This window comes from Mustela nivalis (assembly GCF_964662115.1).
Source record: "Mustela nivalis genome assembly, chromosome: 19".
Classification (NCBI taxonomy): Eukaryota; Metazoa; Chordata; class Mammalia; order Carnivora; family Mustelidae; genus Mustela; species Mustela nivalis.
The window spans coordinates 6,454,077-6,481,746 of record NC_139038.1 but is presented as its reverse complement, the minus strand read 5'-3'; the positions used below and the strand labels follow the sequence as shown (position 1 = coordinate 6,481,746).

General features: G+C 57.2%; 2 protein-coding genes and 1 long non-coding RNA gene across 3 annotated transcripts in view; 1 reads left to right on the top strand and 2 right to left on the bottom strand.

The window, feature by feature from the left end:
* Positions 1–754: 754 nt before the first annotated feature.
* Positions 755–3,204, top strand: LOC309854089. Its single transcript, XR_014306091.1, has 2 exons — positions 755–1,238; positions 2,056–3,204. It is a non-coding gene; the product is annotated as an uncharacterized lncRNA (long non-coding RNA).
* On the bottom strand, positions 2,883–16,297 carry ARPC1B (actin related protein 2/3 complex subunit 1B). The gene is made up of 10 exons (XM_082712771.1): positions 15,925–16,297; positions 8,917–8,993; positions 8,142–8,246; positions 7,514–7,736; positions 6,707–6,814; positions 5,334–5,540; positions 5,170–5,245; positions 4,358–4,563; positions 3,472–3,562; positions 2,883–3,202 (listed from the first exon to the last, which is right to left on the bottom strand). Exons 2-10 carry the CDS (start codon positions 8,978–8,980, stop codon positions 3,164–3,166), a joined length of 1,119 nt encoding a protein of 372 aa, XP_082568897.1. The 5' UTR covers positions 8,981–8,993; positions 15,925–16,297; the 3' UTR covers positions 2,883–3,163.
* A 5,352-nt stretch (positions 16,298–21,649) lies between these two features.
* The window catches only part of ARPC1A (actin related protein 2/3 complex subunit 1A), a 30,698-nt gene continuing 24,677 nt past the window's right edge, over positions 21,650–27,670 (bottom strand). Inside the window, exons 7-10 of the mRNA XM_082712778.1 lie at positions 26,526–26,601; positions 26,131–26,324; positions 23,956–24,046; positions 21,650–22,053 (exon numbers count right to left, since the gene is read on the bottom strand). Of these exons, the coding sequence (XP_082568904.1) occupies positions 22,015–22,053; positions 23,956–24,046; positions 26,131–26,324; positions 26,526–26,601 (400 nt within the window). The 3' untranslated portion in view covers positions 21,650–22,014. The remainder of the gene's footprint in view (positions 22,054–23,955; positions 24,047–26,130; positions 26,325–26,525; positions 26,602–27,670) is intronic.

The window sequence follows — 27,670 nt, the reverse complement described above, 5'->3', positions numbered from 1 at the left end:
GCGGTTCTCAGAGAAGACAAACAAGAAGGTGGTGGCTGTCTGGAAGCTCATGGACAGAGTATCCTGTTGTTGGCTCTGGGGGCTGCCGGCCGGCCGAACTGGAGCCGCACGGGGTGGTAAGGAGGTGGCCTCCAGCGTGCTGGCAGCCAGGAGTTTGCAGGAGTGGCAGGGCCAGCAGGGCTCCCTGTGTGCCCAGGACTTGTCCTTGTCTGGCTGGACCTTGGTGTGAGACTGGAAGCCAGGACGTCCCTGCTGCGACCAGAAGCCAGCCTCTGAGTGGTCATACAGATCTCACTGGTGTACCGGAGTGAGGTGTCCGCAAGACTTCTGGCGTGAAGCATGTCCTTTCCCGCTCAGCTAGCGACCGGACCCACGTCGAGTATCTCTCAGCAGGTGCCCCTCCAGTGGGGCCTGGAAGTCAGACCTGAGTTTGGATCCTGGCTCTGCTGCGTCCTGCCCATGAGGCTCTGAGGAGGTAACTTCTTTCTCTGGCATTCAGTTTTCTCTTAGAAAGGGGTAACAAGGGGCGCCTGGGTGGCTCAGTGGGTTAAAGCCTCTGCCTTCGGCTCAGGTCATGATCCCAGGGTCCTGGGATCGAGCCCTACATCAGGCTCTCTGCTCAGTGGGGAGCCTGTTTCCTCCTCTCTCTCTCTCTCTCTGCCTACCTGTGATCTCTATCTGTCAAACAAATAAATTAAAAAAAAAAAAAAAAAAGAAAGAAAGGGGTAACAAGGCCGCTCTCCCCCCCCCCCCCCAGAGATTTGAGAGAGAGAATGCGCATGGGAACAGGGGCACAGGGAGAGAGAGAGAATCGCAAGCAGGCTCCACACACAGCCTGACACAGGGCTCGATCTCACAACCTTGAGATCATGACCTGAGTCGAAAATCAAAGATGCTTACCTGAGCCCCCCGGGCACCCCAAAGCCTTCTCACAGTGGGGAAACAGTGACTCTGGTGTATTAGGATTTTCCGTGTTGTGTTCTCCTGCACTCACCCAGGTCATCCCAGCTCCTCCCTGTCCCTCATCCCCTGAATCCTGCTGGTCCCCAGGGCCTGTGCTATTCCCAGTCCCCTCACACCCACACAGCTGTAGCAGCAGCTTCATGTCTCTTCCCATTTTAGTGGCCTTATTCCCCAGGATCGCAAGGACCTCCAGGAACTGGTCTCTGGGACCTTCGCAGTTTTACCAGCCATCTCATCCCTGGCCTGCACACATCAGTCCTCCAGCTCCTAGACAGGTCAAACCCTTGCTCACAGCCCTTCCTTTTTTTTTTTTTTTTTAAGATTTTATTTATTTCACAGAGAGGTCACAGGCAGGCAGAGAGGCAGGCACGGGGGTGGGGGGAGCAGGCTCCCTGCTGAGCAGAGAGCCCGATTTGGGCCTCGATCCCAGGACCCTGAGATCATGAGCTGAGCCGAAGGCAGAGGCTTCACCCACGGAGCCCCCCAAGCGCCCCTTACAGCCCTTCTTGTACGTTATCACTTGCCTGGAGTCTTTTTTTTTTTTTTTTTTTTTAAAGATTTTATTTATTTATTTGACAGAGAGAAATCACAAGTAGATGGAGAGGCAGGCAGAGAGAGAGAGGGAAGCAGGCTCCCTGCTGAGCAGAGAGCCCGATGCGGGACTCGATCCCAGGACCCTGAGATCATGACCTGAGCCGAAGGCAGCGGCTTAACCCACTGAGCCACCCAGGCGCCCACTTGCCTGGAGTCTTAACTCCGTCACAATTCCTCCTTTTCTCCCCCGACCCCAACACTGGGTTGTCATTATCCACTGCCAGAGGCGATGAGCTGCTTGTCCCCTCCACTGTCCTCAACATCCAGTGGGGCGGGGTGCAGAGGAAAGCCCAGAAAGCCTGGCCGGTGGGCCTGGTGTCCGCTGGTGACCTGTCCATCACAGAACAGGGTCCAGATCGCCTCCTTCCCTGATGGGACTTCCCACCTGCCACAGGAGCCCAGCCCTATCCGATCGCGTCCTCTAATGTCTTTTCCTTCTTCTTAGAAGCAAAAGATTGAACGTGTCAGTTTTAAGCCAAGTACTCTGTCTATAACCAGGGCAAACAGTTGACATCCACGAGGCCTCTGCAGCTGAACAAGAGCACGCTTGCTGCTCGTCCCGCTCATTAGGGTCTCAGAAGAACGTGGATATTCTGGGGCCACTTCTCAGCCCTGAGGTGAGCTATTAAAAAAAAAAAAAAAAGGTATGTGGACACCTTCCTGGCCTTCTAGGCCCTGACAACAGTCCAGTCAGCTCCAGGACCAGAAGGTCACTTAACAGAGGGCTGGTAGGGGCTGGTGGGGGGGGGGCTTGGCAAGCATTGAGAGTGAGAGTTGTGTGGCTTGTCTCCCGGATCTTAGAATTTCTATCTTGTGATTTGAGAGTCAGTGGGGGCCCCTTCTGACTGGGGGCTGTTCTGAGGGAAGGGCCCTAGAGCAGTCCAGGAGAAGGCGTGTTTGGGTGCCCTCCGTCCTGCAAACGTAAGGCCAGATCTGTGGATGTAGCTCAGTACCTGGCTGTGACTGAATAAACGGACCTGAGGAGCACGTGTTCAACAGAAAAGGCCCTCTGGACGGAACAGGAATGGGGGGGAACTGTCTTAGGAAGTGATGTGCATTTATCAGAAACCAGCTGCAGACATCAAGCAGAGAAATCAATTTCCATTAAAACCCAGAAGCAGCCTGAATGTGCAAGTCTGGTCTGGGAATCTGACTCCCCAGTGACAGGAAGCCACCGGGGTCTGGCCGTGCCCTGGCTGGACTGGGGGGAGGGGGGAGGGGGAGCGGTGAGAAGGCCCTGGGGCTTCAGGATCAATTCTGTCGGTAGAGCAGAAGGGACCTGTGCCCGTGCGAACATGCCCTTCTTCCAAACACAGGAGACCAGCTCTGAGACTGCTTTTTTATTACGTCATGTTGTTGAAGCAGTTTATGACCAGCACAGTGCTTTGAGAACATTTTTAACAATAAATGAAAGCATCTCTTTATAAGAAAAAGGCACATGTTCCTTCAATAGTTAAGAAAAGCTTCTCCCCCCTCCCTCCCCTCCGCCTGGAGCAGTCCCCAGGGGAACCCAAACTGCTACCCTCGAAAAATTCAGCAAAGCGACCCTTAGCCTCCCTGACCCCTCCCCCAGCAGCTGGGATGAGGGCAAGCTCTGCGTCACAGGTCATTTGATCTTGAGGTCCTTCAAGGCTGATTCCAGGCTCTGGAAGGAGACAGCAGAAGAGACAGTCTGGTTTGCAGCTGTCCCACACCCCCCCCACCCCTAGGGACCTGGGCCCGAGCCAGCCCAGCCCCAACCTGCCGGAGGACAGAGAACCCGGCCTTTGGAGTCAGGCAGACCTGGATTGGAGTCTCGGCCCGAAAGGGAGGTGCCCCAGGGGGTGCCCCTCATCTCCCACCACCTTCAGTCCAAGCAAGTGCCTTCCTCCTGGAGGGATCCGGGAGGAAGGGCCAGGGCGGGCTAGGACTCACCTTCACGTCCCAGATGCTCATGCCGCCATCCATTCCCGTGGTGCAGAACTGGGAGCACTTGGCCTTCCCCCCGCTGAGCACCGAGATCTGGCTGCACAGAGGAGAGCTTGATGGGTCCCAGCCGGAGCCCTCTGCTGGACGGGAGCCGCCCGCCTCCGGGAGCTCCCACCCTTCATTCAGGCCTGCCGGCTCGGGTGAGAAGTGCGGGGCTGGGCAGGTGGGCCGTGCCCCGCGGCGAGCCCGGGGAGCACCCCGCCGGGGCTGCAGAGGACGGGGCTCCCGAGTCTGCTTGAAGGAGCGGGAGGGAAGCCCAGGCACATGGAACCAGACGCGCGGAGGCCAGGCAGGGCACGGATCCCACATTGTGTGGGGAATGTCCAGAGTGACAGGCTTGTAGCAGGATCGGGGAAGGCAAAACCAGGGGCTGGGAGGACCCACAGGGTCGTTCCAACGAGTCCTGAAAGCCGGGCTCAGGCGTTGGGTCCGAAAAGGACACTGGAGGGGACGGCCACGGGGGTCCACCTGGCGGGGGGGCTGGTTAGGAAGTTCCCTTGTACTTGTCCTTGCTTGGCCATGGGTGGACCCCTGGGGCTGGCAGGACTGGGGCGTTGGGGACAGTTTCTCCTGCGTCATCCTGCCTCGCTGCTCAGGGAGGCGGCCGCAGGATGGCTCAGCCACGGCTCTGGCCCATGGGCCTGGTTGCCCCAGAGAACTGGGATGGTCCCCACACCACCATGTCCTAAAAACGCCGAGCACAGCGCCTGCGCTGCCCTCACCTAATGCTGTTTTTGTGCCACCCAGAGGTCGCCCCGCTGCCCAAGTCAGGACCCCCCCACACACACACACACACTGCTGCGGGGGGAGTCAAGGTTGGTCCCGCCCTCACCTCACGCTGTTCTTGTGCAGCGAGTCCAGGCCAGCACCGGAGGCCACGCTGCCGTCTGAGCTCGCCTTCTTGTCCAGGTTCTGGAAGCGCTCTCGGGCCGTCAGGCCGCGCTGCGAGCTCTGCTTGGGCACGTCCAGTCGCCCGCCGAAGCTCAGAGTCCCTGTGGTGCCATCGTAGGTAAACAGCACCGGGAAGCAGTCGTGGCCCTGTGACAGGGAGGGGATGTCCTGGGAGTGTGGCCGGGGCGGGCACAGCACCCATCTTACGCACCGGGAAACGGTGTGGAGACCAGTCCCGATACCCGGGGCGTACGGAAAGGGACCAGGTGCTGGTGTCAGGAGGAGCAGCTGGGGGCGGCCTCCTTCCCCTGGAAGCTCAGGGAAGTTACGTCCTGCCCAGCCGGTTACACCCGCTCTGCTGCACGCTTCTGGAGGCAAAGCAGGGTGACCCCCGTCTGGGACTCTCAGTGTGTTTGCTACCGGGGGAAGTGGGGTCAGGAGGGTGGGCAGGGGAGGAGAGCGGCGCCCTCTGGATGCGCGGGACCCCGGCCGGGACGATGTAAGCAGAGAGCGCGGGCTCCCGCGCGTGATTCTGCCTCCCCCCCCCTCCTCCGTGGCAGCTGGGGCACATGAGGGAGACGCAGCTCCCCGGCACTGAGCAGGGCCCCCCAACACCTGCACTGCGGCAAGCGCTGCCACCGGGGCCTTGTTGGAGCAGATGCAGCCCGTTCTGCCCCAGGAGGAAGAGAAGGTGGGGGAGACCAGTGGGGAGCAGGTCTAACCGCCCCCTCTCTGCCCCCCTCCCTGCCTCACCGCTGCCACCAGACTGTTGTCTGTGATGAAGGTCAGGGCCAGCAGCGGCAGCGTTTCAGAGGCCAGAGTCGCGACTCTGAGAGAGAGAGAGAGAGAGGTCAGTCGCTCCAGCCCCTCCTGCTCTGGGTCTTGGTTGCCCCCTGACCCTGGGGTCCTGTACTCACGCCATTTTCTTGTCGGCGTCAGCCAGGCACACGGTGCTGTCGTGGCTGACCCAGGCCACGCGGCTGCCGCTGGCGGAAAAGCAGACGCCGTGCACCCAGCCGCAGCTACTGCTGGACTCAAACATCAGCTCCCCGAAGGGCATCTTGGAGCCCCATGGGGTGGGTGCTGGCCGTTCCTCCACCTCCTTGATGTAGGCCGAGAAGATCCTGCCAGGAGAGACCAGGAGAGGCCGTGGTGACCGAGGGGGTCCGGGAGGGGCCTGGGGAGGCCAGAGTGCCCAGCTGGGAGCTGGTGGGCACCAGCGCCGGCTTTTTGTGACCAGCATCTTCACTCGGACGAGTGTGGGCTTCAGGGCCCTCCTGGTGCAGTCAATGTCCCGGGCACTCCTGGGCCCTCCTCTGAGGCCTGACTCTGCACAGCTGACACGGCCCCGGGGGGTGTCTGGGTCCCCATCATGCAGGTGCCTCCACTCCACAGCCAGCCCCTAGAATGCCCCTCCTCCTCCCTGCTCCACACTTTTTTTTTTTTAAAGATTTTAGTTATTTGATAGAGATCACAAGTAGGAAGGCAGGCGGTGGCGGGGTGGGGACTAGGCTCCCTGCTGAGCAGAGATTCCCAATGTGGGGCTCAATCCCAGGACGCTGAGATCATGACCTGAGCCGAAAGCAGAGGCTTAACCCACTGAGCCACCCAGGCGCCCCTGCTCTGCACCTTAAATCAGGCCGGCCGCCTTCCCCACCGGCTCTACCCAGTACACCACTTTCCCACGTGCTGACGTCCTCGCTCTGTCCCAGGGCCAGCACGGGGGCACTGGGCAGATCAGCTCCCCACCCACCAACAGAGCCTCAGTGGGATGTCACCCTCTCCTGGCCAGGGCCTCCAGAGGAGCCCCTGGGGCCTGCCGCAGCCTTTCCCAGGCAGAGACCCAGGCCACCTGTCTGGAGCTGGGAGCCATGGCTCGGCAGGCTCCCGGGTGCTACGCCCACAAGCACAAAGAGCCAGTGGCAACCTGGGGGCGCTGCATTCCAGGCCCCCGATGATGAGGCCGATTGGTCTAAGCCCGGTCGTGGATGCCGGTGTGAGACAGGTCCCCCCACTCACTGTCCTTGGGATGGAAGACAAGGAAACTAACTGAAGGAGAGGAGGGCCTGGGAAAGTGACCTTGCTGACGTGAAGCGGTAGCCAGGGCTGCAACCTGCCAACACTCTCTGAGGGCTGGAGACAGGACCCAGCGGCAGCCCCGCCGAAACCTCACAGATGCTGGACCGAGGCCCCAGGTCCCCCTGCTGGTGGCAGAGTGGGTCTGGAAGGCAGGGCGCGGGGCTCCCTCCACCCCGGTTCCTGTGCTGGTATCGGGGAGGCCCCTGCTTACCTGCACTTGAAGTCACAGGAGCCCGCGGCCAGCAGCACGTTGTTGGGGTGCCAGTCCAGGCTGAGCACCGTGGAGCGAATGGGCTTCTTGATGTGCTTGCAAACCCACCTGCAAACACGGACAGGCAGAGGGGAGGGGAGGGGGACCGGCAGTCTCAGCACCCAAGTCCCCAGTGCCCCAGGGACTCCACATTCCCAGGGACCTGCAGAACCCCCAGTTTCTCCGAAGGGAGAGGCCCGGATCAGGCCAGTGGGGTGCGGGGCCCCTCCAGCTGGGAACTCTATCCCTGGCGGCCTAACTGAAACCCACAGCAAGCCTGGGGCAGGCTCAGTCATGTAGCGGCTAACCGGCCAGGGCGGACTTCGATCTCCGTTCTCCCCGACTCCAGCCTAGCCTCTGCCCTCAGGGACCCAGGGGAAAAGATGAAGTGGCCCTGGAGCACGACAGGCTGGACGTCTCAGACGAGTGACCTGAGCGCAGGACCTTACTTCGCTCGTCTGAAAAACGGGGACAACAGAAGCCCAGTCCAGGGGGCTGTCAGGGAGTCCATGCAAGCGAGTGTACGGGGCTTTAAGCAATGCCCACAGAAGGGGTCCTGGGGTGATCTGTGCCCTTAGTAATGAGACAGAGTTGTGCAAGTGCCTGTCGCCTCAACTACAAGGTCCAGAGAGGACATACTTCCCCAGGGCCATGCGAACAGGGCTCCTGAAGCCTGTCCAGTGCTGTCTGGGACACTAGTCCTGCCACCATTAGGTCTGCAGCCCCAGGGTCCCTTCAAACCCACCATGCCCCTGCCCAGGCACCTACCAGTCATTTTCCTGCTCAAAATAGCAGATAGAGATGACACGGGAGCCACTACCCACGGCAAACTTGTTCTCCTGGGGCGCCCAGCGCACACAGCGAGCAGCACGGTTGATCCGCAGGATGACGAGTGTGGGCTTCCACGTGCGGCCCTTCAGCGTCCACACGTAGGCATTGCGGTCTGTGCCGCAGGTCACGATGCGGTTACTCTCAGGGGCCCAGTCGATGCCTGTGAGACGGTGAGAAACCAGGTTAAAGTCATCCAAGCAGAAAGGCTCCCTGGCATCCATGTAGGAGGGGCTTAGAGGCCACAATGCGGATACAAGCTGCTCCAGGGGGTGCCAGTGAGAGTGTTACCGCTCTCCAAAATACTATCAAACAGGCTGAAAAGCCAAGAGACAGAAAAGAAATGGGTCCTTGGCTATGTTGAACTGAGATGCTGGATCAAGCCTTTCCTGAAGCCCAGAAACCTCTTTAGTTTTTCAGTAATGTGAGCCAACATGATCCCTTTATAACTTGAGCCGGTTTGAATTAGGGTTGTGTTACTTGCAACCCAAACTATCCTACCTGACAGGATAGGATGACTGGCTGGACCTCCCCATCCCATCTCCTTTTCCGAGTCAGCCTGCCGTACCTGTCACCTGCCCATTGTGCTCCTTGAGCTCATGCACCTTGACCCACTTGGCCCCGCTCTTCTCATAGATGTGCACCTCGTGGTTGTTGGGGCAGATGGCAATCTCTGTAGGAAAGATGGGTGGGGGTAGGGAGGAGGAGGTGTGAGTGCCCAGGTTCCCCATTTCCTCAAGACCCTCTCCCAGGAACACCCTTCATCCCTCTGCTTTGGTGCAGGGCTCCCTGAAGCACCTTGCGACCCCTCCCCTGGGACTAGCCATCCTTCCCCTCACCCACTACCCACAGGCACCCCCACGGCAATCTCGTGACTTCCCCTCCCGCCCCTGCTCTCTGCTCCCCATCTCCAGCCCTGAGATGCTTGCTGCTCTGGACAGTGCCCGGCGCTCTGCCGCCAGGTCTCCTTCACCTCCCCGCAAAGACCTCCCTGGCCGCCTTTTCTAAGCCAGCGCCTCTGCCTCCCAGGGCTTTCCCTCCAAGCCATCTTCATTTCTCAGCCCAGCCTGGGAGCCCCAGTGGCATCTGCAGCAGGGCCTGGCCCAGCATGGGGCCGCAGTCTCCCCTCCACCCCCTCACGGCCACCCTCGCCAGCTGCCCCTGTGTGTGGCCAGAACTCGTCCAACCCCTCTTACATCCTCGGGACCAGAGGTGAAGGAAGGGCACAGGCAACCCTCAGAGACCACAGTCTAGGGCGCCCAGCTGCTGTACCGCCCATCCGCACTCGGGGGGGGGGGGGGGGCTCTCCCCTCCCCAGGTCATCCTGTGACGGTGGCACTCACGGGTGCGGTCCTTGTTCCAGGCATGGCAGCTGATGGGCTCCACCAGGAAGCTGTGGTACGCCATGGCTGCTTAGCTCCTGCACCCGAGAGAGGAGGGACCCCCCGTCAATCCCCGCCTCTGACCCCAGGACGGGCCCCAGCCAACCTTGTGGGAGGGCAGCAGGGGCCAGCCTGGTCTTCCCTTGAGTGGGGTGTGCTAACCCTGTTTCAGGTCAGGTGTCCCTCATCATCTGTGCCTCAGTTTCCTCCAGGACAGAGGGCATCCCCCTCAGAAGGATGGCAGGAGGGACGCCTGGGTGGCTCAGTCCATGAAGCATCTGCCTTCTGCTCAGGTCACGACCTCAGGCTGGGGATCGAGCCCGCATCGGGCTGCCTGCTCAGCGAAGGGTCTGCTTGTCCCTCTCCCTCCACCACTCGCCCCCTCCCCACTCATGGTCTTGCTCTCAAATTAAATAAATTTAAAATAAAATGTTTTTAAAAGGAGGGAGTGAGGATGAAATGAGAGCGGTGCCCAGCCCACAGCAGGCACCTCCCACACCCAGAGCTCTGGATTTCACGGGGGTGGGCAGGAAGCTGGTCTGCAGGGGCCTGCAGGTGAGGGCACGGACCGACACACAGACACACAGACCCCTTCCTCCCCTGCTGCTGAAATTGCCCTGAGCCTGAAGCGGGGTGGGATACACACGAGTGGGGGAGGGGCAGTTCCTTGCCCCCACCATCCCCTCCCCGCCCAGCTCTGCCCACCCTGTTCCATTTGGCCAAGTCCTACTCAACTGGAAAGACCCCAGGTGAACTTGACTTCCTCAAACCCGTGCTCTCCCCTACTTGCCGCCCGTGACTGACCCTGGGCGTACCGCTCACCCCTCCGAACCTCAGTGTCCCCATCTGCCCCGCGGGAACAGGAATCCTGCCCCCAGAGGGGTTGACAGGGTAAAAGAAGACATTAAGTCATGCCTGGCACACATTCGGGTGTTCACGAGACGCCCCTCCCGCGGGGGAACACCCAGCCACAACCCACCCGTGTGGGCGTCTGTCTCCCCGACTCAGCGGCTGATCCCAGGGCCCACGGGGCTCAGGCCTTTGCACTGGCTGTTCCCCAGGTCCCCAGAGCTCCCCTGACTGCGCACCTGCCTGCCAAGCCCGCATGGCTGCTCTTCAGGTCTGTGTCCAAGGCCGCCACCTCAGCCTACCCCGGGGCTCCCTATTCCCGGAGGGAAGACTCCCCGCAGAGGATCACCACTGACCCTCTGTCACTCTGCACTCATTCGCTGCACCTGCGGAGCTGGAGGCACACAGCGCTCACTGGTCTTGTCCACGGTGCTCTCCCCAGGGCCTAAGCTCCCCAAGTACGGGATGAACACGACTGTATAGGGTCACTAGTGCCCAGGAGAGGAAGTTCTTTATTAAAAAGTTAAACTATGGGGGCGTCTGGCTGGCTCAGTCAGTAGAGCATGCGACTCTTGAAGTTGGGGTGGTGTGTTCAAGCCCCGTGGTGGGTGTAGAGAGGTCTTAAAATCTTAGAAGAAAGCAACCCTCCCCCAACCACCCAACAGATCCAGAATGCTCCTCCCTTGCCAGCTCTAAGCAGTCCAGGCATCTCTCTCTCTCTCTCTCTCTTTTTTTTCATTCCAGGATTACAGCGCAGTGCTACATTAGCTTCTGGTGCACAGCCTAGTGACTCAATTCTGCTTGGTACTCCGCGCATCAAGACAAGTGTGCCCTTAGTCGCCTTCCCCTAGTTCACCCATCCCCCCCCCACACACAAGTGTTCTTGACTTTAGTGCTCAGATGCCACAGCCCCAGAGGACAGACGGAGAGGCTGAGGTTCAGCGCTATCCACCCTCACACCTGGCAGGTGTCACCAGGAACCAGTTGGCAGGTTTGCAGCTCATGGACTAGGCTAAAGGATGGCTTCTCCCCAGCCCCGGGCTTGAGCCCCGAACACCCCAGGAAACTTACTGGGCACCTCCCTGGCCCCTCAGGAGAACGGCCGCTTACATGAGGCTCTGCTGAGGCACAGCGTGGACTAGGGGTCCAGCCCCAAGAACTGGCTGCATGTAGCCCACTGTCCCCCGAGAAATCCAGGGCTCAGGGACCAGCCTGCTCCAGGCGGCCCCACATATCCTGCTGGGCCTGGCTTCCTGACCCCAGCTCACCGTCTTGTGGGCCCTGCTCCTCCAGCCCACCCCAGATCCAAAACCTGTTTTTATTTATAGCAGGAAGCTCTGGAAGGTTCCTGGGGCAGCCCAGGTCTCAGGGGTACAAAGACACATGTGCAGGTACAGGACAGGGATGTGCCTGGAGCACCAAGGGCACCAAGTGAGTTCTTGATCGATACTGCTGAGGCAGAGAAAGCGGACACAGCTGCAGCCCAGGCTCAGGCCACACACATACGCGCATGTTCAGCCTCACACACGTGCACAAGTACACTGCTCTGTGTTACTGTGTTCATGCACACACACCGGTCTCGTGTTCAGCCTTGCAAGCGCACACAAGCACACTGCCCTGCATGCTCCCATGTGTTCAGCTGTGCACACACACGCACACTGCTCTCACGAGTTCAGCCTTGCACGCACACACACAAGCACACTGCTCCCACATGCTCCCACCTGTTCAGCTTTGCACAGGCACACAAGCACACTGCTCCCGCATGTTCCCACGTGTCGTCTTGCACACGCACACAACCACACTGCCCCCACATTCTCCACGTTCAGCCTTGCACACAAGCACACTACCCCTGCACGCTCCCATGTGTCCAGCCTTGCACGCGCACACACAAGCACACGGCTCCCACCGCGGCCGCTTCCCCAGCCTCTCCTTATAAGGCCTCTCTGTGGAAGACAAAGGCCCCCGGAAGCGGCACTTCGGGTCCCTCAGCTCAGGTCAGCAAGCCTGATGAGGACTTCCCCCAGCACTTCCGGTGCCACTGGCCAGGGCAGCACAGGCACCCAGCTTGGCTGGAGCACTTCGTCACCATCCCCACCACTGACGACAAGACTACGAAGTGCGAGGACCAGGGCTATCCGTGCTAATCTGCCCACCCTTATTTTCCAAGGTCACCAGCGGGGCAGAGAGAAGGCCAGAGGCCCACTTCCACACCCTGGCCGGGCTCCTGCCGGTGCTGTGAAGGCCAACCACATCCCCCCAACCCTTCAGCCCCACTGGCCCAGAAGGAAGAAGCCCCGTGGCTACACCCCTGAGGGTCTCTGGGCCCACAGCTTGTCTGCAGAATTAACTTCCCAGCTCCATTGGGCCCAGACTGTGTGGCCAGGTGTCTCTGCTTCTTGTTGGGTCTTGGGCAAGAGTATCTAACTAGACCTGGGGGCCAGGCTCTAAAAAGTCTGTCTAGTGTGATGTTCCAGAGTTCCAGGCTGTTTGGATGGAGAGGTTGGGTCTGCTGAAGACAGCAGCCCCCATACTAGTAACACAGGCAAGAGGACTTGGGGAGCCCTGACCATTGTTTCTTAGGACCCAAAGGTCCTCAAGTGGGAGAGGAAGGGGCTAATAAAGACGGCCACAGGCACAGTGGGACAGGCAGGGTGATGAGGGGAGGCTCAGACCACATCTATCAGCCAATCACACTTTAGCATGAATTCAGACAGAAATACTCCTAGTACGCTGCATTAACTAACACCTTAAAGGGACTTGGGGTATTTCCAGGGGAAGGGGGTGGGAGAGAAGAGGTGCATCTTCCCCTTTTCATAACTTTTTCATAATTTCTGCAAAGCAACTAAAACTAAAGCATTGCCTCAGCAATGACTCCCAACCCCCAAGTCAGCAATGAGGAAGTGGTAACCCAGAGAGGGGAGTAGCTTCTCGGGCCACTGTTGCCTCAGGGCTACATCCTCCTAGAGGAGAATCACTGGATTGTTCCCGGTGTGGTCAGACGCAGGGAGGCAGCCTTCACGCTCAGCCACCCTCCCGCACAACTCTGACTTCATCGTTCCCAGGAAACTTCTGTGGGTGGGGGAGGGGGCTAGCACCCACCGCCAGCCAGTCCCCCGAAAAGAGTATGCAATTAGAGTTGCTTTGCCCAATTGTGTTGACAACACAATACCTGAGCAATGGCTCAAGAGGGAGACAAAGGCAGACTGAAGTCATGGCCTCCGGATCCCACCCCCCCCTCCCCTCCCCTCCCCTCCCCGCCCCGCCCCGCCCGGCCCGGCCACTTAACACTGCAGCCCTGTGAGCCAGCACCCTGGGCCCACTGGACTTCTGGGGTCAAAGGGAGGAAGGCGCTCTGGGTACGGTGTTGGGACTAGGAATCTGTGCCTCATAACCCCAGAAACAGAGGCTGGGGGAGTGTGGGCCAAATGCTGAGTTTCCTCGGCCTGCCTCCCCTTGCCAGCCTCAAGCCAAGATCTCCGTGTTCCCCGGTAGCCCTTCGCTGGCATCCTTCCAGCACACAGTGAACGCTCCGTATGAATGGGCGGGACATCACCCAGAGCTGGGGCAGCGTGGGGAAGGGTGGCCTGAAGTCTGGGAGGGGGGTTGGGTCTCCAAAGTAGGGTGTGGGTTTCCCTGCAGGGGTTGCCAGAGACCAGACTCTGGGATAGGGAGGTAAGCTCCCCAGGGGTAGGGTATGTGCTCTGTCCACCTATGTATCCCCAGCACCAACTAGAGTGCCTGGCACACATAACAGGTGCTCGATGATATTTCTTAAATGTGGTTGAACGAATCCATCCTTTCCTTTAGGGGATGGGCTGTAAGAAATAGGCTTTATTATCTCAGTGGCATATGTACGCAGTTTTTAAATATTTACTGGGGAGTTTGTGCTCATTTTTTTTTTCTTCTTCTTCCTGATTAGGGTCAATGATTAGCAAAGCTTGGAAACCTGAACTCTAGAAGGTGGTCTCTGAGCATTTAGGAAGAACTCCAGCTCCCCTCCAAAGCAGAGCAAGCCAGGAAAAGCCTGGCTTAGTGCTCCCTCCTTACAGTGCTGGGGGCAAATTCTGCCTCTCTCCATACTGGCTGGATGCCTCAGCCAATTCTTCCTTCACATCTGGATCAGGAAAGGCTGCGGTGAACAAGGTACCGGCTGTAAGGTTTCTCATTGCTTTCAGAGAAGCTTGGCCAGTCTTCTCTGAAGCCAGAGGTTTGGCTGTATCTGAGGCTAAGCCAGGAAAGAGCAGTCTGGAGCAGGATCTTGGCCCTACAGGCACTCAGGGAAGTCCCCACCCAGCTCAGGCGCTCCAGGGAGCTGCCAGCAAGCCATTTTGCACTCGTGCTAAGCAGTTACTCAACTTCCTATGTATATGGAGTAGCCCTTGCCACCCCACAAAAACCAGCTAATCCCTCCTCCCCAGGTCTGCTCCTGAAGTCTTAAAAACGAGGCAAAAATCAAGTCAAGAAATAAAAATGAAAACAGTCCTAGAAAGGCACCATAAAACTTATTAATAAAGCAATCCAAACAAAACAAAATCCAAAAACACATAAAACGCAATGTTGGCAGAGTTGTGGAGAAACTCATTTGTTACTAATTTGTTTAGCCTTTCTGAGAGCAATACGGTAACAATTCAACAACTGTGTTGGAACAAACAGAATAATATGAACAGGAACTTAAAAATTAACACTCTTTGGTGGCATAAATTCATTTTGGTGCCAAGAAAATAACCACTGACTTTTTTTTTTTTTTTTTTAAGCAAACATGTTCATAATAACCCCCTTTAGAATGATGGAAGTGTGGAAAAATCCAGATGACTACAAATATGGCAAGAGTAAACTGTGACACTAACATGTTGGGATACCGTTTAACTATCCAAAAGGAGGTAGTGGATTACACACAAAGACACACACAAACTACCTTTACTGGCATCTTTAAATGCCGGGTATTTTTAGCCAAGGCTTGGACATACATTCTCTTTTACCCCTGAAAGCAAGACTAAGTTAAGTAGTTTTGTGTTTGTTTGTTTGTTTTAACCTTCATTTTGTACATAAGGGAACAGACTCCGACAAAAAGCCAAGATTTGCTCCAAGCCACACAGCTCACAGCTGTGAGATTCTGACCCCAAATCTCAGAGGTTAACATCATCCAGACACTTTGATTAATGTGGATGGTAGTGGCAACAGTTAGGAGCACACCTCTGTACCCTGTGCCAGGCACGTTGCCAAGCGCCTTCCACCCATTATTCCATATAAGCCTCAGGATGCCCCATTTTACAGATGAGAAAGGTTGAGGCCCAGGGACGTTAGATGGCTTGCTAAGGTCATGGGCCAGTGAGGAAGCTGGCACTTTTACCCCAGTCCCAGAGGCCCTTAACCACTGGGCAGCACTGCCTGTCAGGCGTGGGGAGTCCGGAGAGAGCCTGGAAGAACCCCGGGAGCGCCTCCTGCTCGGTCCCTGCGCTAGGCTGGTTCCGGGGCTTCCCGCTAGTCTTTTCAGGGTTACTGTCACCGCCCTGGGCGGGCCCCGCTGCTTTCCCCGCGGGCCAAGGAGGGGCCGCTCCGCTCGGCGTTCGGGAACCCCTCCGGGTGAGGACCGCGAACCCGGGCCCTAGGGGCGGAGGGGTGCGCGGGGGGGCCCGGGGAGGTGGCGCGGGGGAGGGGAGGCGGGAGGGGCAAGGTGGGCGGGGGCGCCAGCTCATTTCCCGGCCCGAGCAACCCGGAAGGCTGGAGGATGGAGGGGAAGTGACTGGGCGTGGGGCCCTCGCGGCCCGAAACAGCGGGGGGACAGACAGCGGGGTAGAGGCAAGGGCAGGGAGGAGGAGGCCGGGGCGGCACCACGGGGGCCGGGGCCGCCCCGAGGGCGCCGGGGAGCAGGGAGCCCTGAATTTCCCTCGCCTGGAGTGGGCCCCCACCCCGGAACCGGCCCGCCATCCCGAGGTCCCCTCACCTCCAGGCGGACCCACACACCTGGCAAGCCCCCAGCCCTGTGCCCCTTCAACCCGGGCACCCCCTCCCCGCGCCCCTACGTCTGCGGACGCCCGGCACCCTCCTCACCTGCATGCAACTCCCCGCCCCCTCCCCCGGGAGCGCCCCTTCCCCTCCGGGGGTCCCCAAGCCCCTCACCTCCCGGCGCCCCGGCCGCGGACTCTGGGCAGTCGACGCGCCGAACCGGCTCTGGGCCCCGCGCCGCGCCGCAGCCACTTCCTCGTGGGCGGGGGGCGGGGCCTCCCAGCCTCAGCCCCGCGGGGACGGGGGCGGCGACCAGGGTGGCGGCCGCCGGATCCCAGGCCCCGCCCACCCATCCGGGGTGGGGGCTGCGCGGCGCCCAGGCGCCCAGAAACCCTCCGCGACCGCCCCTCGCAACTTAACGGGTGGGGAAACTGAGGCTCAGGGAGGCGCACAGCCGGAGAGCACACGTGCCCACCGCGGAGAGAGCGCCCTCTCCATCCTTCCTCGGGGCGCTGATGCCCACAGGGCGCAAAAAGTGCAGGCCCGGAACCCGCGGCGGGCAGGAAGGCGAGGCGGGGCCGCCGGCCCCTGCCGCCGCAACCCCTCCCACCCCCACCCCGCCCTTACTGCAAAATGCGCCCGGGGCAGGGCTGTCCGCGGGCGTCCTGCGGCGACCCTGGCTGGCCCAGCTCCCTCTCTCAAGGAGGGCTCCTTGCTCTTGGCTTCCGCGGCCGTCCGCTTCTCGCCGTTAAGTTGCCGGCTGGCGTGGCAACCACGTGAATTTGCGAGTCTTTCCGTCCTTAGCCTCTTCCTCATCAGTGGAGACGTGGCCAGGGGGCGGGGAGATGGGGGAGACCCTGGTGAAGACCCCGCTGTGCCCTCCCAGCCGGCCAGGCCCCTCCCGTGGAGTCCCCTCGCCCAGGGTCAGCCACAGGCGGCCGGTGGCAGGTGCGGTGCGGGTCTTGCCAGACTCCCACCCTGACAGCTCTCGGGGCCGTGACACATGTTCTTCCGGCCTGGAACCCTTTTCCAAACACCCTGTCCCCTCCTGGCCAACTTCGGTTTCTAACGCAGGACGTGTCTCTTAGCTCTTTGCCCACAACCCCTGCCCCCACTGGAGGTGTCCGCGGGACTCCCAGCCCCGACCTGCGCTCCTGTCCTAGCGCTGGTCACACTGGATTCTGCCTCCGGGGGGTGGGGGGTGGGGGGTGGGGTGGGGAGGAGGACATGTGTGCGAACACGGGAGCTCTTCCACGATCGAGTCTCCGGGGAGAAGCCTCAGCTACGGTTTGCGGGACTACCAGCCTTCCCGGCGGGAGGAGACACTGCGGGGCTGTCACCAGCCCTCCCATCTCGCCGTGGAGAAAAGCCCAGAGAACTGACCCGCACCCGAGTCAAAGTCTGACTGGTGGGCTCCAGCCCAACCTGCTGCTGCCAATGAGCCAAGGATGCTACCTATTCAGGAGGCTGGAGATTTTGCTCCCCATCGCTAAAAGCATCCGGACAAATCCGAACACCTGAGGATTCCCTCCCTCCCCGTGAAAACCGAGCGTGTGAACTGTTGGTATTTGCTCTGCTGCGCACCTGCGTTCACGAGGCCCCGCGGCACCTGTTGCGGGAGTGCAGGTGTGGGAGAAATGAGCTTCAGGCAAAGCACTGTGACATGCGCTCCATCTCCGGCCCCGTTAGCGAGCCTGACTCCTGGGAAGCACCGCCAGCCCCCCTCGCAGGCCTGGTGGTTGAGGGAAGACCGCCTCACACCGGGAAGCCCTGGCAGGGGTCCTGAGGGGGCACACAGTTCTCCAAGCCTGAAGTGAAGCGACTCCTTGAGTGAGGGGAACCCGGGGTTGGAAGGATTTCACTCCGGGTTCTGGAACAACTCAAAGAGCTCATTTCTTCCTGGAAACTGCTCCCACCCCCCCGGCCCTGGGGGGGAAGATGCTGCCCTCCCCCTTCTCAGGTTTCCGAGGAAGGCGGCGACACCCCCAGGCTGACTCGTCTTCGGGGTGGGCGGAGTTGGAGGAGGCCAGTCCCTGGCGGCTGGTGCGATCTCCTCAGGTCCTCCAGGTTCTTTCTGGCTTTCAGTTCCTACCTCCTGGCGGCACTGGCCTTGCTGCCTCCTGGTCACAAGAGGGCAGCCACGCTCCAGACATCTGGACTCTGGACGCGGTGGGCGGGCCCCCGCAGTGGGGGAGGGGGGAGGAAAACCTTTCCTGAAACACCCAGTCTGATCGTGCCCCCCACCCCCGCGCGCAACAAGGGGACCATGGTTCTCTGTCGCTGAGAGCAAGGGACTGCCACCTGATCCCCGTGAGGAGGAAGAGGAGAAACCCCTGTGTCTCCTCTCCCAGGCCATACCTGCTTGTGTGGTGGACAAAGCCCAGGAGGCCCAGAGCTCGCTTAGCATCTCCTATCCTGGTGCCCCTGTTGCACACCCCCTTCCAAGCCACAGGGTTTTGTGCCAGTCTGATCGGACACTACAACCAAACGCCCCAAGGTATATTTGGAAGTGTCCCCACGGGACTCGCCTGGGCTTGCTCACCAGGGGTCTCCACTTCCCGCCCTCGCCCAGCAGGGGGCGTGCTTAGCGGTTACCACTGGGGCCCTCTCCACCTTGGGTGGGGCTGGAACTCCGCAATCCCAAGATCAAGTCACTTACTTGCTCCACTGACTCAGCCAGCCAGCACCCCCCTTCCACTCCCCCCCCCCACGGACTTGTTTTGTCATCTTTAAAATGTGGCAGTGACAGTTCCAAACAACCCTGTAGGGTTGTTGGGAGTAGTTGACACCTATCAGCTGTGTACCTCGGTGCCTGGTCCAGGAGCTATACTCAGGTGGTGCATCAAAGGTGTGGCTACAGCACCCTTCTGGGCACCCGGGCAACCCTCCCACCCTAACCCCCCCCCCCCGCCCCTGGGTGAATATCGGAAAGGTGGTGGCTATCCCACTTTTTTCTTTTTTTTTTTTTTTTCAGAGTGAGAGAGAGCACAAGCAGGCGGAGCGGGAGGGAGAGAGAGAACCTGAATCCCCCCCCACCTCCTCCCGATGCGGGACTTGACCCCAGGTCCCTGGGATCATGACCTGAGCCGAAGGCAGACACTTAACCGACTGAGCCACCCAGGCGCCCCTTTCCAACTTTTTCTGATCACGACCCACAGTGCCGGATATCGTGAACCCAGACACACCCCCACGTGTATCTGAAACCGAGGTATTGTGGCGTGTTCACTGCCACGCCAAATATTCTTTTCTTGTTTTTCGAATGCCAGTCATGACCTACGAAATGGATTTTTACAACCACGAATGGGCTCTGCCCCTCAATTTGAAAAACGTTCTAGAACGCGTTTCCTTCCTTTTCCTGAATCGATCGCGTAGGTATTAGCTTCCTATTGCTGCTTTAGCAACTTGCCACAAACAGGACAGCTGCAAACAACACAAAGGTATTCGCTTACGTTTCTGGAGGTCAAAGTCTCTGGCCTCGGTGGGCAGTGTGGTGGGCAGTGTGGCGTTCCTGCCGGAGGCTCCAGGGGAGAGCTTGTTTCCTTGTCTTTCTCGGTGGCTAGAGGCCGCCGGCCTTTTTTGGTCCCATGGCCGCATCTGACTCACCTGCGTGTCTCCCTCATAAAGGTCCCTGGGACCACATCGGGCCCACCTGGATAACTTTAACTTAATTACATCAGCCAAGTTCACAGTTCTGGGATTAGGACATGGTCATCTTTGGGGGGACATTACTCTACCTACTGCACCCAGTATTTAAATTATACATGTATAAAGAAATAACCTTATAATTCAGGTAACTGATCTACATGGGACCTGAGTCCACACGGGGTAGCTCACGGCTTGGGCACACTGCAGGCACCGAGGGAAACCCTGGCCCTCTACACCACTGCCTCCGGAGTTAGGGCACACGTGGGAGCTGTAAACCACTCGACTGATGGCCATTGAGCCAAACTGAAGAGTCGTCGAAGCAATCAATCTGGATTCAGAAGCTGAACTCAGCCTTTCTCTCTCAGAATATTCTGCAAAGAACTACTGGAGTTTTTTTTGAGGGGGGGTAGCAAGATCCTTTAGACACTGCTTCACACTGTTATTAAGGGTCTCCGGGGCCTATAAAAGGGCCAGTGCCAAGCCTGAAAGTGAATTTCGGCTTTACTGATTAGCTGAAATTACTAATCCTGTTTGTTTTTTTAAGATTTTATTTGAGAAAGAGAAGGCAAGAGAGAGAGAGAAAGCACAAGCTGTGAGGGGGAGGGATGGGGTAGGGGAGAGGGAGAAGGAGACTCCCTTTTAGGGAGCCCAATTCCGCTCAATCCCAGGACCGTGGGATCATGACCTGAGCTGAAGGCAGGCGCTTAACCCACTGAGCCACCCAGATGCCTCTACTGATCCCATCTCTACTGCTATTTTACAGCTGACGATATGGAGGCTCAGCCGTTACCTAGATCGCCCAAGGTCACACAGCTTGGCAGAACTATAACCTGACGTCAAAGCCCAAAGCCTTGAATCAAAGGGCTTTGGCAGTCACCCAGAGGCCCCCCCAGATTGATAGTTATTGTGGACCCGGGCCCAGAAGCACCGTGGGTTTCCAGGTGGATGGGTGAGAAATGACCCAAGTTAAAAAAAAAACAACAAAAAAATTCTGGCTAAGTCCTTGGAGGCAAAGTTGGAAACTTCTTTGTTGCCGGAATACAGCGTCTCTCTAAAAACCTCTGGACTTCCTGGCCAAACCATGTGACTTAATGAAACAAAAAAGAAATTTTGAGCTAAATCCTGTTTAGGTGAGAACAGCCTCGCAGATGCCTGGGGGGCAAACACACACACACAGAGTTCCTGTCACTGGGGTCCAGCAAACGGGAGGCAGGCCCACCAGGCTGCTGAGATTCTCTCCTGGAGGAAAGTAACGCTCCCCGTGAGACACCAGAAGGATAAAATCACTCGAGAATACATCATGATGTGCTCTGAGAAGCACGGTTACCGGTGTCCTAAAACCGGGGCTGTCTTCGAATCACAGTGAGGTAGGAGGTAGGGGAGGCTCGGGAGGCAAGTTGATTAAAGTCAAGTCATTTTGGGTTTAGGTCTTAACCTAAAATCAGCATGGCATAAAAAGCCACAAGATCCCTGTCCCTCTAAGCAGTAAGAGCCACAGAGTTTGGACCCTCTCACCACTGCCCCCTGTGGGTAATTCTGTAACCCTAGGCAACGGGAAAACCGCCCAATGGAAATGATAAACCCAAAGTTAAAGAGTGAGCCCCTCCCTGTACAAGCAGCTAATTTTGAAAAACTTATCAAACCCCTTGTTAGAGGTAAAACGGCGGTGGTGGACGGGGGTCAGGGCCACTCCATCTGGGAAGAGCAACTGCTACTCTGTCAACTTCACTGTGCACTCTTCTAGTCGTACACTTCATCTGGTCTCTAAATGGCTTGTTTCTTGAATTCTTTCTCACGCAAAGGCAAGAACTCTTGGTGGGGGGCCTCGACCGCTCCCCTTCTCCGGGCCAGAGCGATCAGGAATATGGCTGTGCTCAAGGCTACTCTGTGTTTATTTCCTTTGCTAATTATTTACATTTGTACCTCTCAAGATTCTCAGCCTCGGAACGTCAAACTTTGGTGAGAACAACTTAGTTTGGGCCCAGTAATGTCTAACGGAAACGGTAAGCTAACATGTCCCTCTCCGGGCACCGGGGTGGCCCTTCCTGCTGCCTCGCGCACACCCCGGCGCAGAGGCCGCGCTGCGAGGCTGGAAGGCAGCATTCAGGAAAGGCTGTTTTCCCAGAGGTGGTACAGGGTGCCTGGGTTTCAGAAACCCAGAATCCCAGAGTTTACCCTAAAACCTATTTTGCTAACAAATTTTTTTTGGTCCCTATCTTTCTAGCAGAAGTAGCGGAAGGAAACAAAACGAAAACCACATTCAGTACTTTTATTTAACTGTTGAGGCGACAATTGACATATCTCCCACCCTCTCCTTTAAGTTAGTGTGACAATTTTCCATAATAAACTACTTAAAGAGAAGCTTTGGTCAAGAATGGAATGAAATAGCAAAAACAAAAACAAAATAACCCCGTATCACTGCTGCTTTTAAAAAACCAACACTGTCACCGATTATAGTCAAACAAAAACACACACACGGTATTTGCGCGAACGTGTCTTCAGTGTTTCCTTGCGGCTGGCTCTCCTCACCACCATGCACACGGCGGGGCTGTGTCAGCGCATGTGTCAGTTTGTCAGTCTGTCAGTTTGTCATGCTGGATCTGGGAGGCTCACTCAGCTTCACATTATCCGGAGGCCCTGGATGGAAGACTCTAAGGTCTGGAAAGGGCGGGAGAACACAGGGTTATGGAGGCTGGTCTGTCTTGGGGTTTCCCCCAGCCCCCCTGCACCACACGGCTGCCTTCCTCCCCTGACTGTTGTGCAGGCCCCGCACCCCCAAATCTGGCCGAGCCCAGCTCTGAGGCCCCTCTCCCAGGCCGGGGCCCCTGCCGGCCCTCCACGCCCTTCGCTCCCGTGCTGGCCCCGAGCCACAGCATCTGGACGTGCTCCCGCCTGCGCAGGGCCCGCTTCCTCTCGGGGCATCGGTGCTTACTGGTGAGGGCGCCGGCGGCCTGCTCCGTGCCTCTCACCACACCCCAGACGCCCTCGCGCCGGGCACTCCGCTGTCTGCACAGGCCACACGGCAACGGATGCTCAAAGGTGGCCGGACTAGCGGACCCTGGCCCGGGACCTCGTAGTGAACACCCGAACACAGGGAGAAAGGAGGCCGCCCAAGGGATGGAGAACCAAGTGCAGAGTGCGACTGCCCGGGGAGCGCATTCCCCGGGGCCGCAGTGCCCAGGGCGGAAAGAGGGAAGGTAAAAAGCGTGGGCAGTCGGGAACTCCTCGAGGAAGAGAGTTTCTCTCTCGTAAGTATTTCAGAGACTTTTTTCCGGATTCTGTCTTTCACCCCACGGGGTGGGATCAAACATCATGGAAACGCACAGGCAGGAGCAGCATTCTGTAAACACGGACCTGTTGCGGAGGTTAACGTCCAGAAGTGAAGCTCCCCGCGCCGCGCCCCGCAGCCCTCCTCTCTCCGCCCTGCCGCTCCCCTCCGGTTCCGCATCGCACCCACCACCGCCCCCGCCCCAAGCGAGAGGGGCAGAGACCCCACATGTGCTCCTCACCACGCCCTTCCATCTGGCCTCCTAACTCTGTCTCCTGTCCGGAAGCTCGGGGCCACACCCCGGCCACCGCTGGAGGTCACATCCTCCTCACCTGCTCGCAGGACGCGACGGCCTCTGCCCGGAGCCCACGGCTGCCCGGACCACCCACACCTCACAGTCTCGCGCGCTCTGCGGCTCTGGACCAGCTCCTAGCTGTCTGCAGGCAAAGCCCAGCCGCCCCTCTCCGACCACGCCATGGCCCGTTTCCTAGTTCCAGCTTGAGCTTCCGCGGGACCCACACCACAGCCCAAAGCACTGGCGCAGCCTCACACCGGCGCATGCTCCGAGCTCAGCTGGTCTGCACCCGCTGCTCCCGCAGCTCGGGCGGCTCGGCCTCACCCCTGCGGGCCCCGAACTCCCCGCGCATCCGGAGATGCAGCTCAAGCCCATCTCCTCCGCAGGGCTGGCACTCACGCACCCTCCCCGCCTTCTCAGTGTAGAAACAGGCACTGGCTTCCCTTCCGGAGCTCCAGAGAACACTGCCCCTTCCACCAGACAAGCCCTCTGAGGGCTCTTTCACCCTAATATCCTCGGTGATACTAGTAACAGGCCTGGCACCCAACAGTTATTTCATGAACGTTTGTTAGACTGATTAGTGTAAACCGTGAAAATATATCTACGTGGTTTAACAGACTGGGGGCTCGACGCAGGGCCTACTAGAGAAAACACTCGAGTTTTCCTTCATGGACAAAATGGACATCTAGAACGATGTATCCCACCTCACTGGGAAAGTCTGCTTTTCTCCTCATGGCTTTCAGGTTTTAAGTTTCTTTTTTTTAAGGAAGCTGGACGCCCAATGTGGGGCTTGAACTCATGACCCCGAGATCAACAGTCGCTCTGCTGACTCAGCCAGCTACACGCCCAGACTCTCAGGTTTTAAAGACAACTACAATCCAATGTTCTCTGTTTCTGATGTGCCCTGGATGTGACATTTTGTCCCAAGAAATGAGAAACATTCTTGTCACAGGAAGTTTTAACGCAAACATGGTTTCTTCTGAAAAGCAGAAAATACCTTGAAATCCCAAATTGTCATGGCTCCATCGATGCCAGTAGTGCAAAATTTGCGACAATCTTGCTTGTCCACTTCATAAATAGACACTTGACTGAAAGAAAGCAAAAAGAGAGACCGTCAGGTATGTGGGGGGAGCAGGCCCCAATCTCCCTGACTAAATGGCCTATGGGCGTTTTAAGGCAACCAATTCCCCAATTCCTCAGTGTTAAGTTGTCCATCGATATTAGCTACAGCAATCAGAAGCAGAAAATACTGAAATGCATCTCACTCCCGGATGTCCAGAAAAGCCAAGACTGAAAAGGTAGGAAGGTGGACTGAGTGTTGGGACGCGGAGGGGCAGGACAAGCCAGGTCACGCAGCAGGCACACCGTCTGGGAGCAGAGCGTAGGCAGGACCACAGCAATGACGAGAATGGAAACAATTCAAAACAAAAACAAACCAGAGGCGGGGTGAAGCATGACTGAAACCCAGCTGGCTCCGAACAAAAACCCCCAAATCGTCCTCTGAGACAAGCAGGGCCTGTAAGTCAAGCTCTCGCCCTGCATTTGAAATGAACCATTGTAAATGTGAGCAACACGCAGGCACCAGAAGATTCCAAGCAGGAAGCGCAGAGGAACAGATGAATGAAACAAGTTGTCTCAGCCTAAGTATCTGAAAAACTTACGAGAAAATTCCATAGCTCAGAGAGTAATTTTCCTTTCTCCCGTGAAATGTCTAGAACATTCCCTCTGGGGAAGGAGATGGCAAAACTATGGCACACGTAGCCTGTTTCTATACAGCCTGTGACCTAAGAACAGCTTTAATGATTTTAGATGGTCACACAAAAAATTAAGACTATTATTTGGTTACATGAAAATTATTTGGAAATTCAAATTTCAGTGTCTGTAAGCTTTTACTGAGACACCCACGTGCATTTACATACGTATTGCCAAGGGCTTACACGCCATCACGGATGTCAGTAGTTGTGACAGAGGCTGGCTCAGAGCCAAAAATATTTACTCTCTGGTTCCTTATAGGAAAAGTTTGCTGACCCTTTGCTTAAGGACAAAGAGAACTTAATAACTGCAAATAAAGGCAAATCTGCCAATATGCAAGCCTTTTTATTTTTAACCAGGAATTCTGGAAGACGGAATGAGAGCTGTTTCCTTCCTGATACGCAGTCTACAGAGAAGCTTCAGAGAAATTCACAATAAATAACTTTGAAAGTTATTCAAGACAAACTTGAAGCATGAGAAGACTTCCTATGCCTTCAAGTTATTACTTTCCAGTAGAGCACAGACATTTCGGTCCATTTTAAATCCAGTGGCCCACTCCACTGAACGTGACAAGCACGACCTACGTTCCAAAATTCTCTCAAAGGCAAAGTCTAGAGGTTTCCATTCTTGTTCCCGCCATCATCACCACAATGAAAGTCTCTCAAGACAAAAGGTCTATTAAAAAAGAGAAAATCTTATGGGACCTAAACTCTGACCACTGTCAGTGAAAATATCGAGAACAGACTACCTCTCTCCTCTAGATTTAGGAAAAAAACAAGCTTCCTGGGTGGGGGAGGGGGGGAATGACAAACAGTTCATAGGCACCTGACGAAAAACTGAAGTCAAGAAACTCCTTGGTTTGGCCACATGATATCAAAGAATTCCATTTAATTAAATGATCTTCTTACTGGTATGTATCACCTGAAATCCATGGTTGAAACGACAGCTGGAATTAGCTTTCTAAGCAGCGTATAACGAGCCTTCCGTCATCCGTTCACCGCCAGGGGACCATAACATTCAGGAAGGTCTCGTTTTGTTCTCAATCAGGGTTGGAGAAAGCGAGCCCTAGGCGAGGCTCCACCGAAAGACTCGCCAGCTTACTGTCGCCGGGGAGGCTCAGCGCTGCTCACAGGGGATGCCAAGTACCAGCCGCACCTCAAAGGACAGAATGCCTAGGAGGGGGCGGCTCACTCTGTCCCAAGCTGAGAGTAAGAGCCCGCAGTCGGGGAGCTACAGACGTCCCTCTGCTCCTGCCCCCGAAGCAATGTGTGGGCACACAGCACGCACAACTTGCCTAGGGACCCAGTCAGGAAACAAGCAGAGGAAGACGGGCATCCTCGTCACCAAACACTTCTCCCTGTGGTCAGGGCCCTGGCTAAAGGTGGCTCCCAGGGGCCCCAGGCAGCGGGGCGGCACGTACGTGATGCTATTCTGGTGCAGCGTCTCCAAGGCTGTGTTGCGGTCCTCGGTTGTGGCCCTCTTGTCCATGTTGCGGAAGCGTTCCATGGCAGACATGTTGCGCTGAATGCTCTGTTTTGGAATGTCTAGTTTGGAGACGAAGGTCAAGCAGCCACGGTCATCGTAGTTAAAGAGCATTGGGCAGCAGTCATGGCCCTGAAACGAGGTCTCAGTCAGGAGTCGGGGCGTACGCTGCCCACCCACCGACCCCCGGGCAGAACGTGCACGCTGGGGACATCTCCCACTCTGCAAGGCTGTTCTGGTTCACGCCAGTGCGCCAAGTCACAGAGCACGCACCGTTCCTGTTCTGGAGAACTAAACACAGTGTACTACAAGGGAGAATGGAGAATTACTTACCGCGGCTACAACGCTATTCTCGGAGACGAATGACACACTCAGGAGGGGCAGGAACTCTGTTTTCAGAGTTGAGACCCTGAACACAAGAACAATTGTTAAACTGAGATGGGAACAGAGCGCGCAGCTTCTTTATAGACACAGCAGATGAAAAGGACCCATTTTCACAAGGGCTTGTGTGGTGCAAATGAACACGTATGCCTACGAGGAGCCCCATGACCTGGACTTTGGGGAATCCCAAGCATGACACGGCCCTGGGGTCACTGTAGAAAGAGTCCTCTGGCCCTCTCTGGCCCACGCCCTGCTCTGAGTCCCGCCCCCTCACCCCATGACAAACTGGTCCCCAGGGAGTCCTCCTTCTTTCCTGGCTCTGTTTTTGCTCCCACACCCTTTACAAACATGCTGTCTTTTGCTTGTCCACCACAATCCACCCCGGTCTCTGACGCTCAGCTCATCTGATCATCTCCATGAAGCTTTCCTGGACCTCTTCAGCCTGAAGTGGCTTCTCCTCCGACCACCTAGCACTCTGGGTGTCACGGTCACTCATGACTGAATGCCTTGTCCCCCCTTCCTCGCCTTGCCTGTGCTCACTGTGGGCTCCAGAGGTTGGGCACAAACATCTAGGAGACTCCCTTCTCCTCTCTGCCGGGCTCTGGGGGAGGAGCTGGGGCCACCAGTGAATACGCATCTTGGCTGGCCGGGAGCTCCCAGACAGAAGAGCTGGGAGGGTGTGTGTGCCCACATCCTTAGTACGTTGTCTGCCAGCACCTGGCCAAGAGGCCACACACACACGGCAGGCAAACATAGTGGTCGATGACTTAGGATCGCGGAACTTCATGTAGAAGATGATGCGTTTTGAAAACTATATCTCAGGGGAGCCCACCCCCCCACCCACCCATACCCCAATACCACTGGAATTTAATTAAAGGCCTAGCACCTCATTTTAAGGCCTTACTATATAGCACACTTGGCTCCTTTCACATGTAATATTTATGTTTGAGAAGGGGAAGCGTAGAGGATCTGACCTGACTTGCAGGACCAGAAAAGCCAAATCATAAATCAATATGAGGGCAGACGGGGGCTGTAATAAGCATATGCTAAGAGATTATTACGCATTATAATAAATTATATCCAAATCAAATAACCAT

Excerpts from the sequence above, each read along its gene's own strand:
- ARPC1B (XM_082712771.1), bottom strand. The coding sequence starts at position 8,980 with ATGGCGTACCACAGCTTCCTGGTGGAGCCCATCAGCTGCCATGCCTGG. Across the intron at positions 7,737-8,141 it reads GCACAATGGGCAGGTGACAG|GCATCGACTGGGCCCCTGAG; the intron begins GTACGGCAGGCT and ends ACCGTCTCACAG. Across the intron at positions 6,815-7,513 it reads TTTGAGCAGGAAAATGACTG|GTGGGTTTGCAAGCACATCA; the intron begins GTAGGTGCCTGG and ends CCGTGTTTGCAG.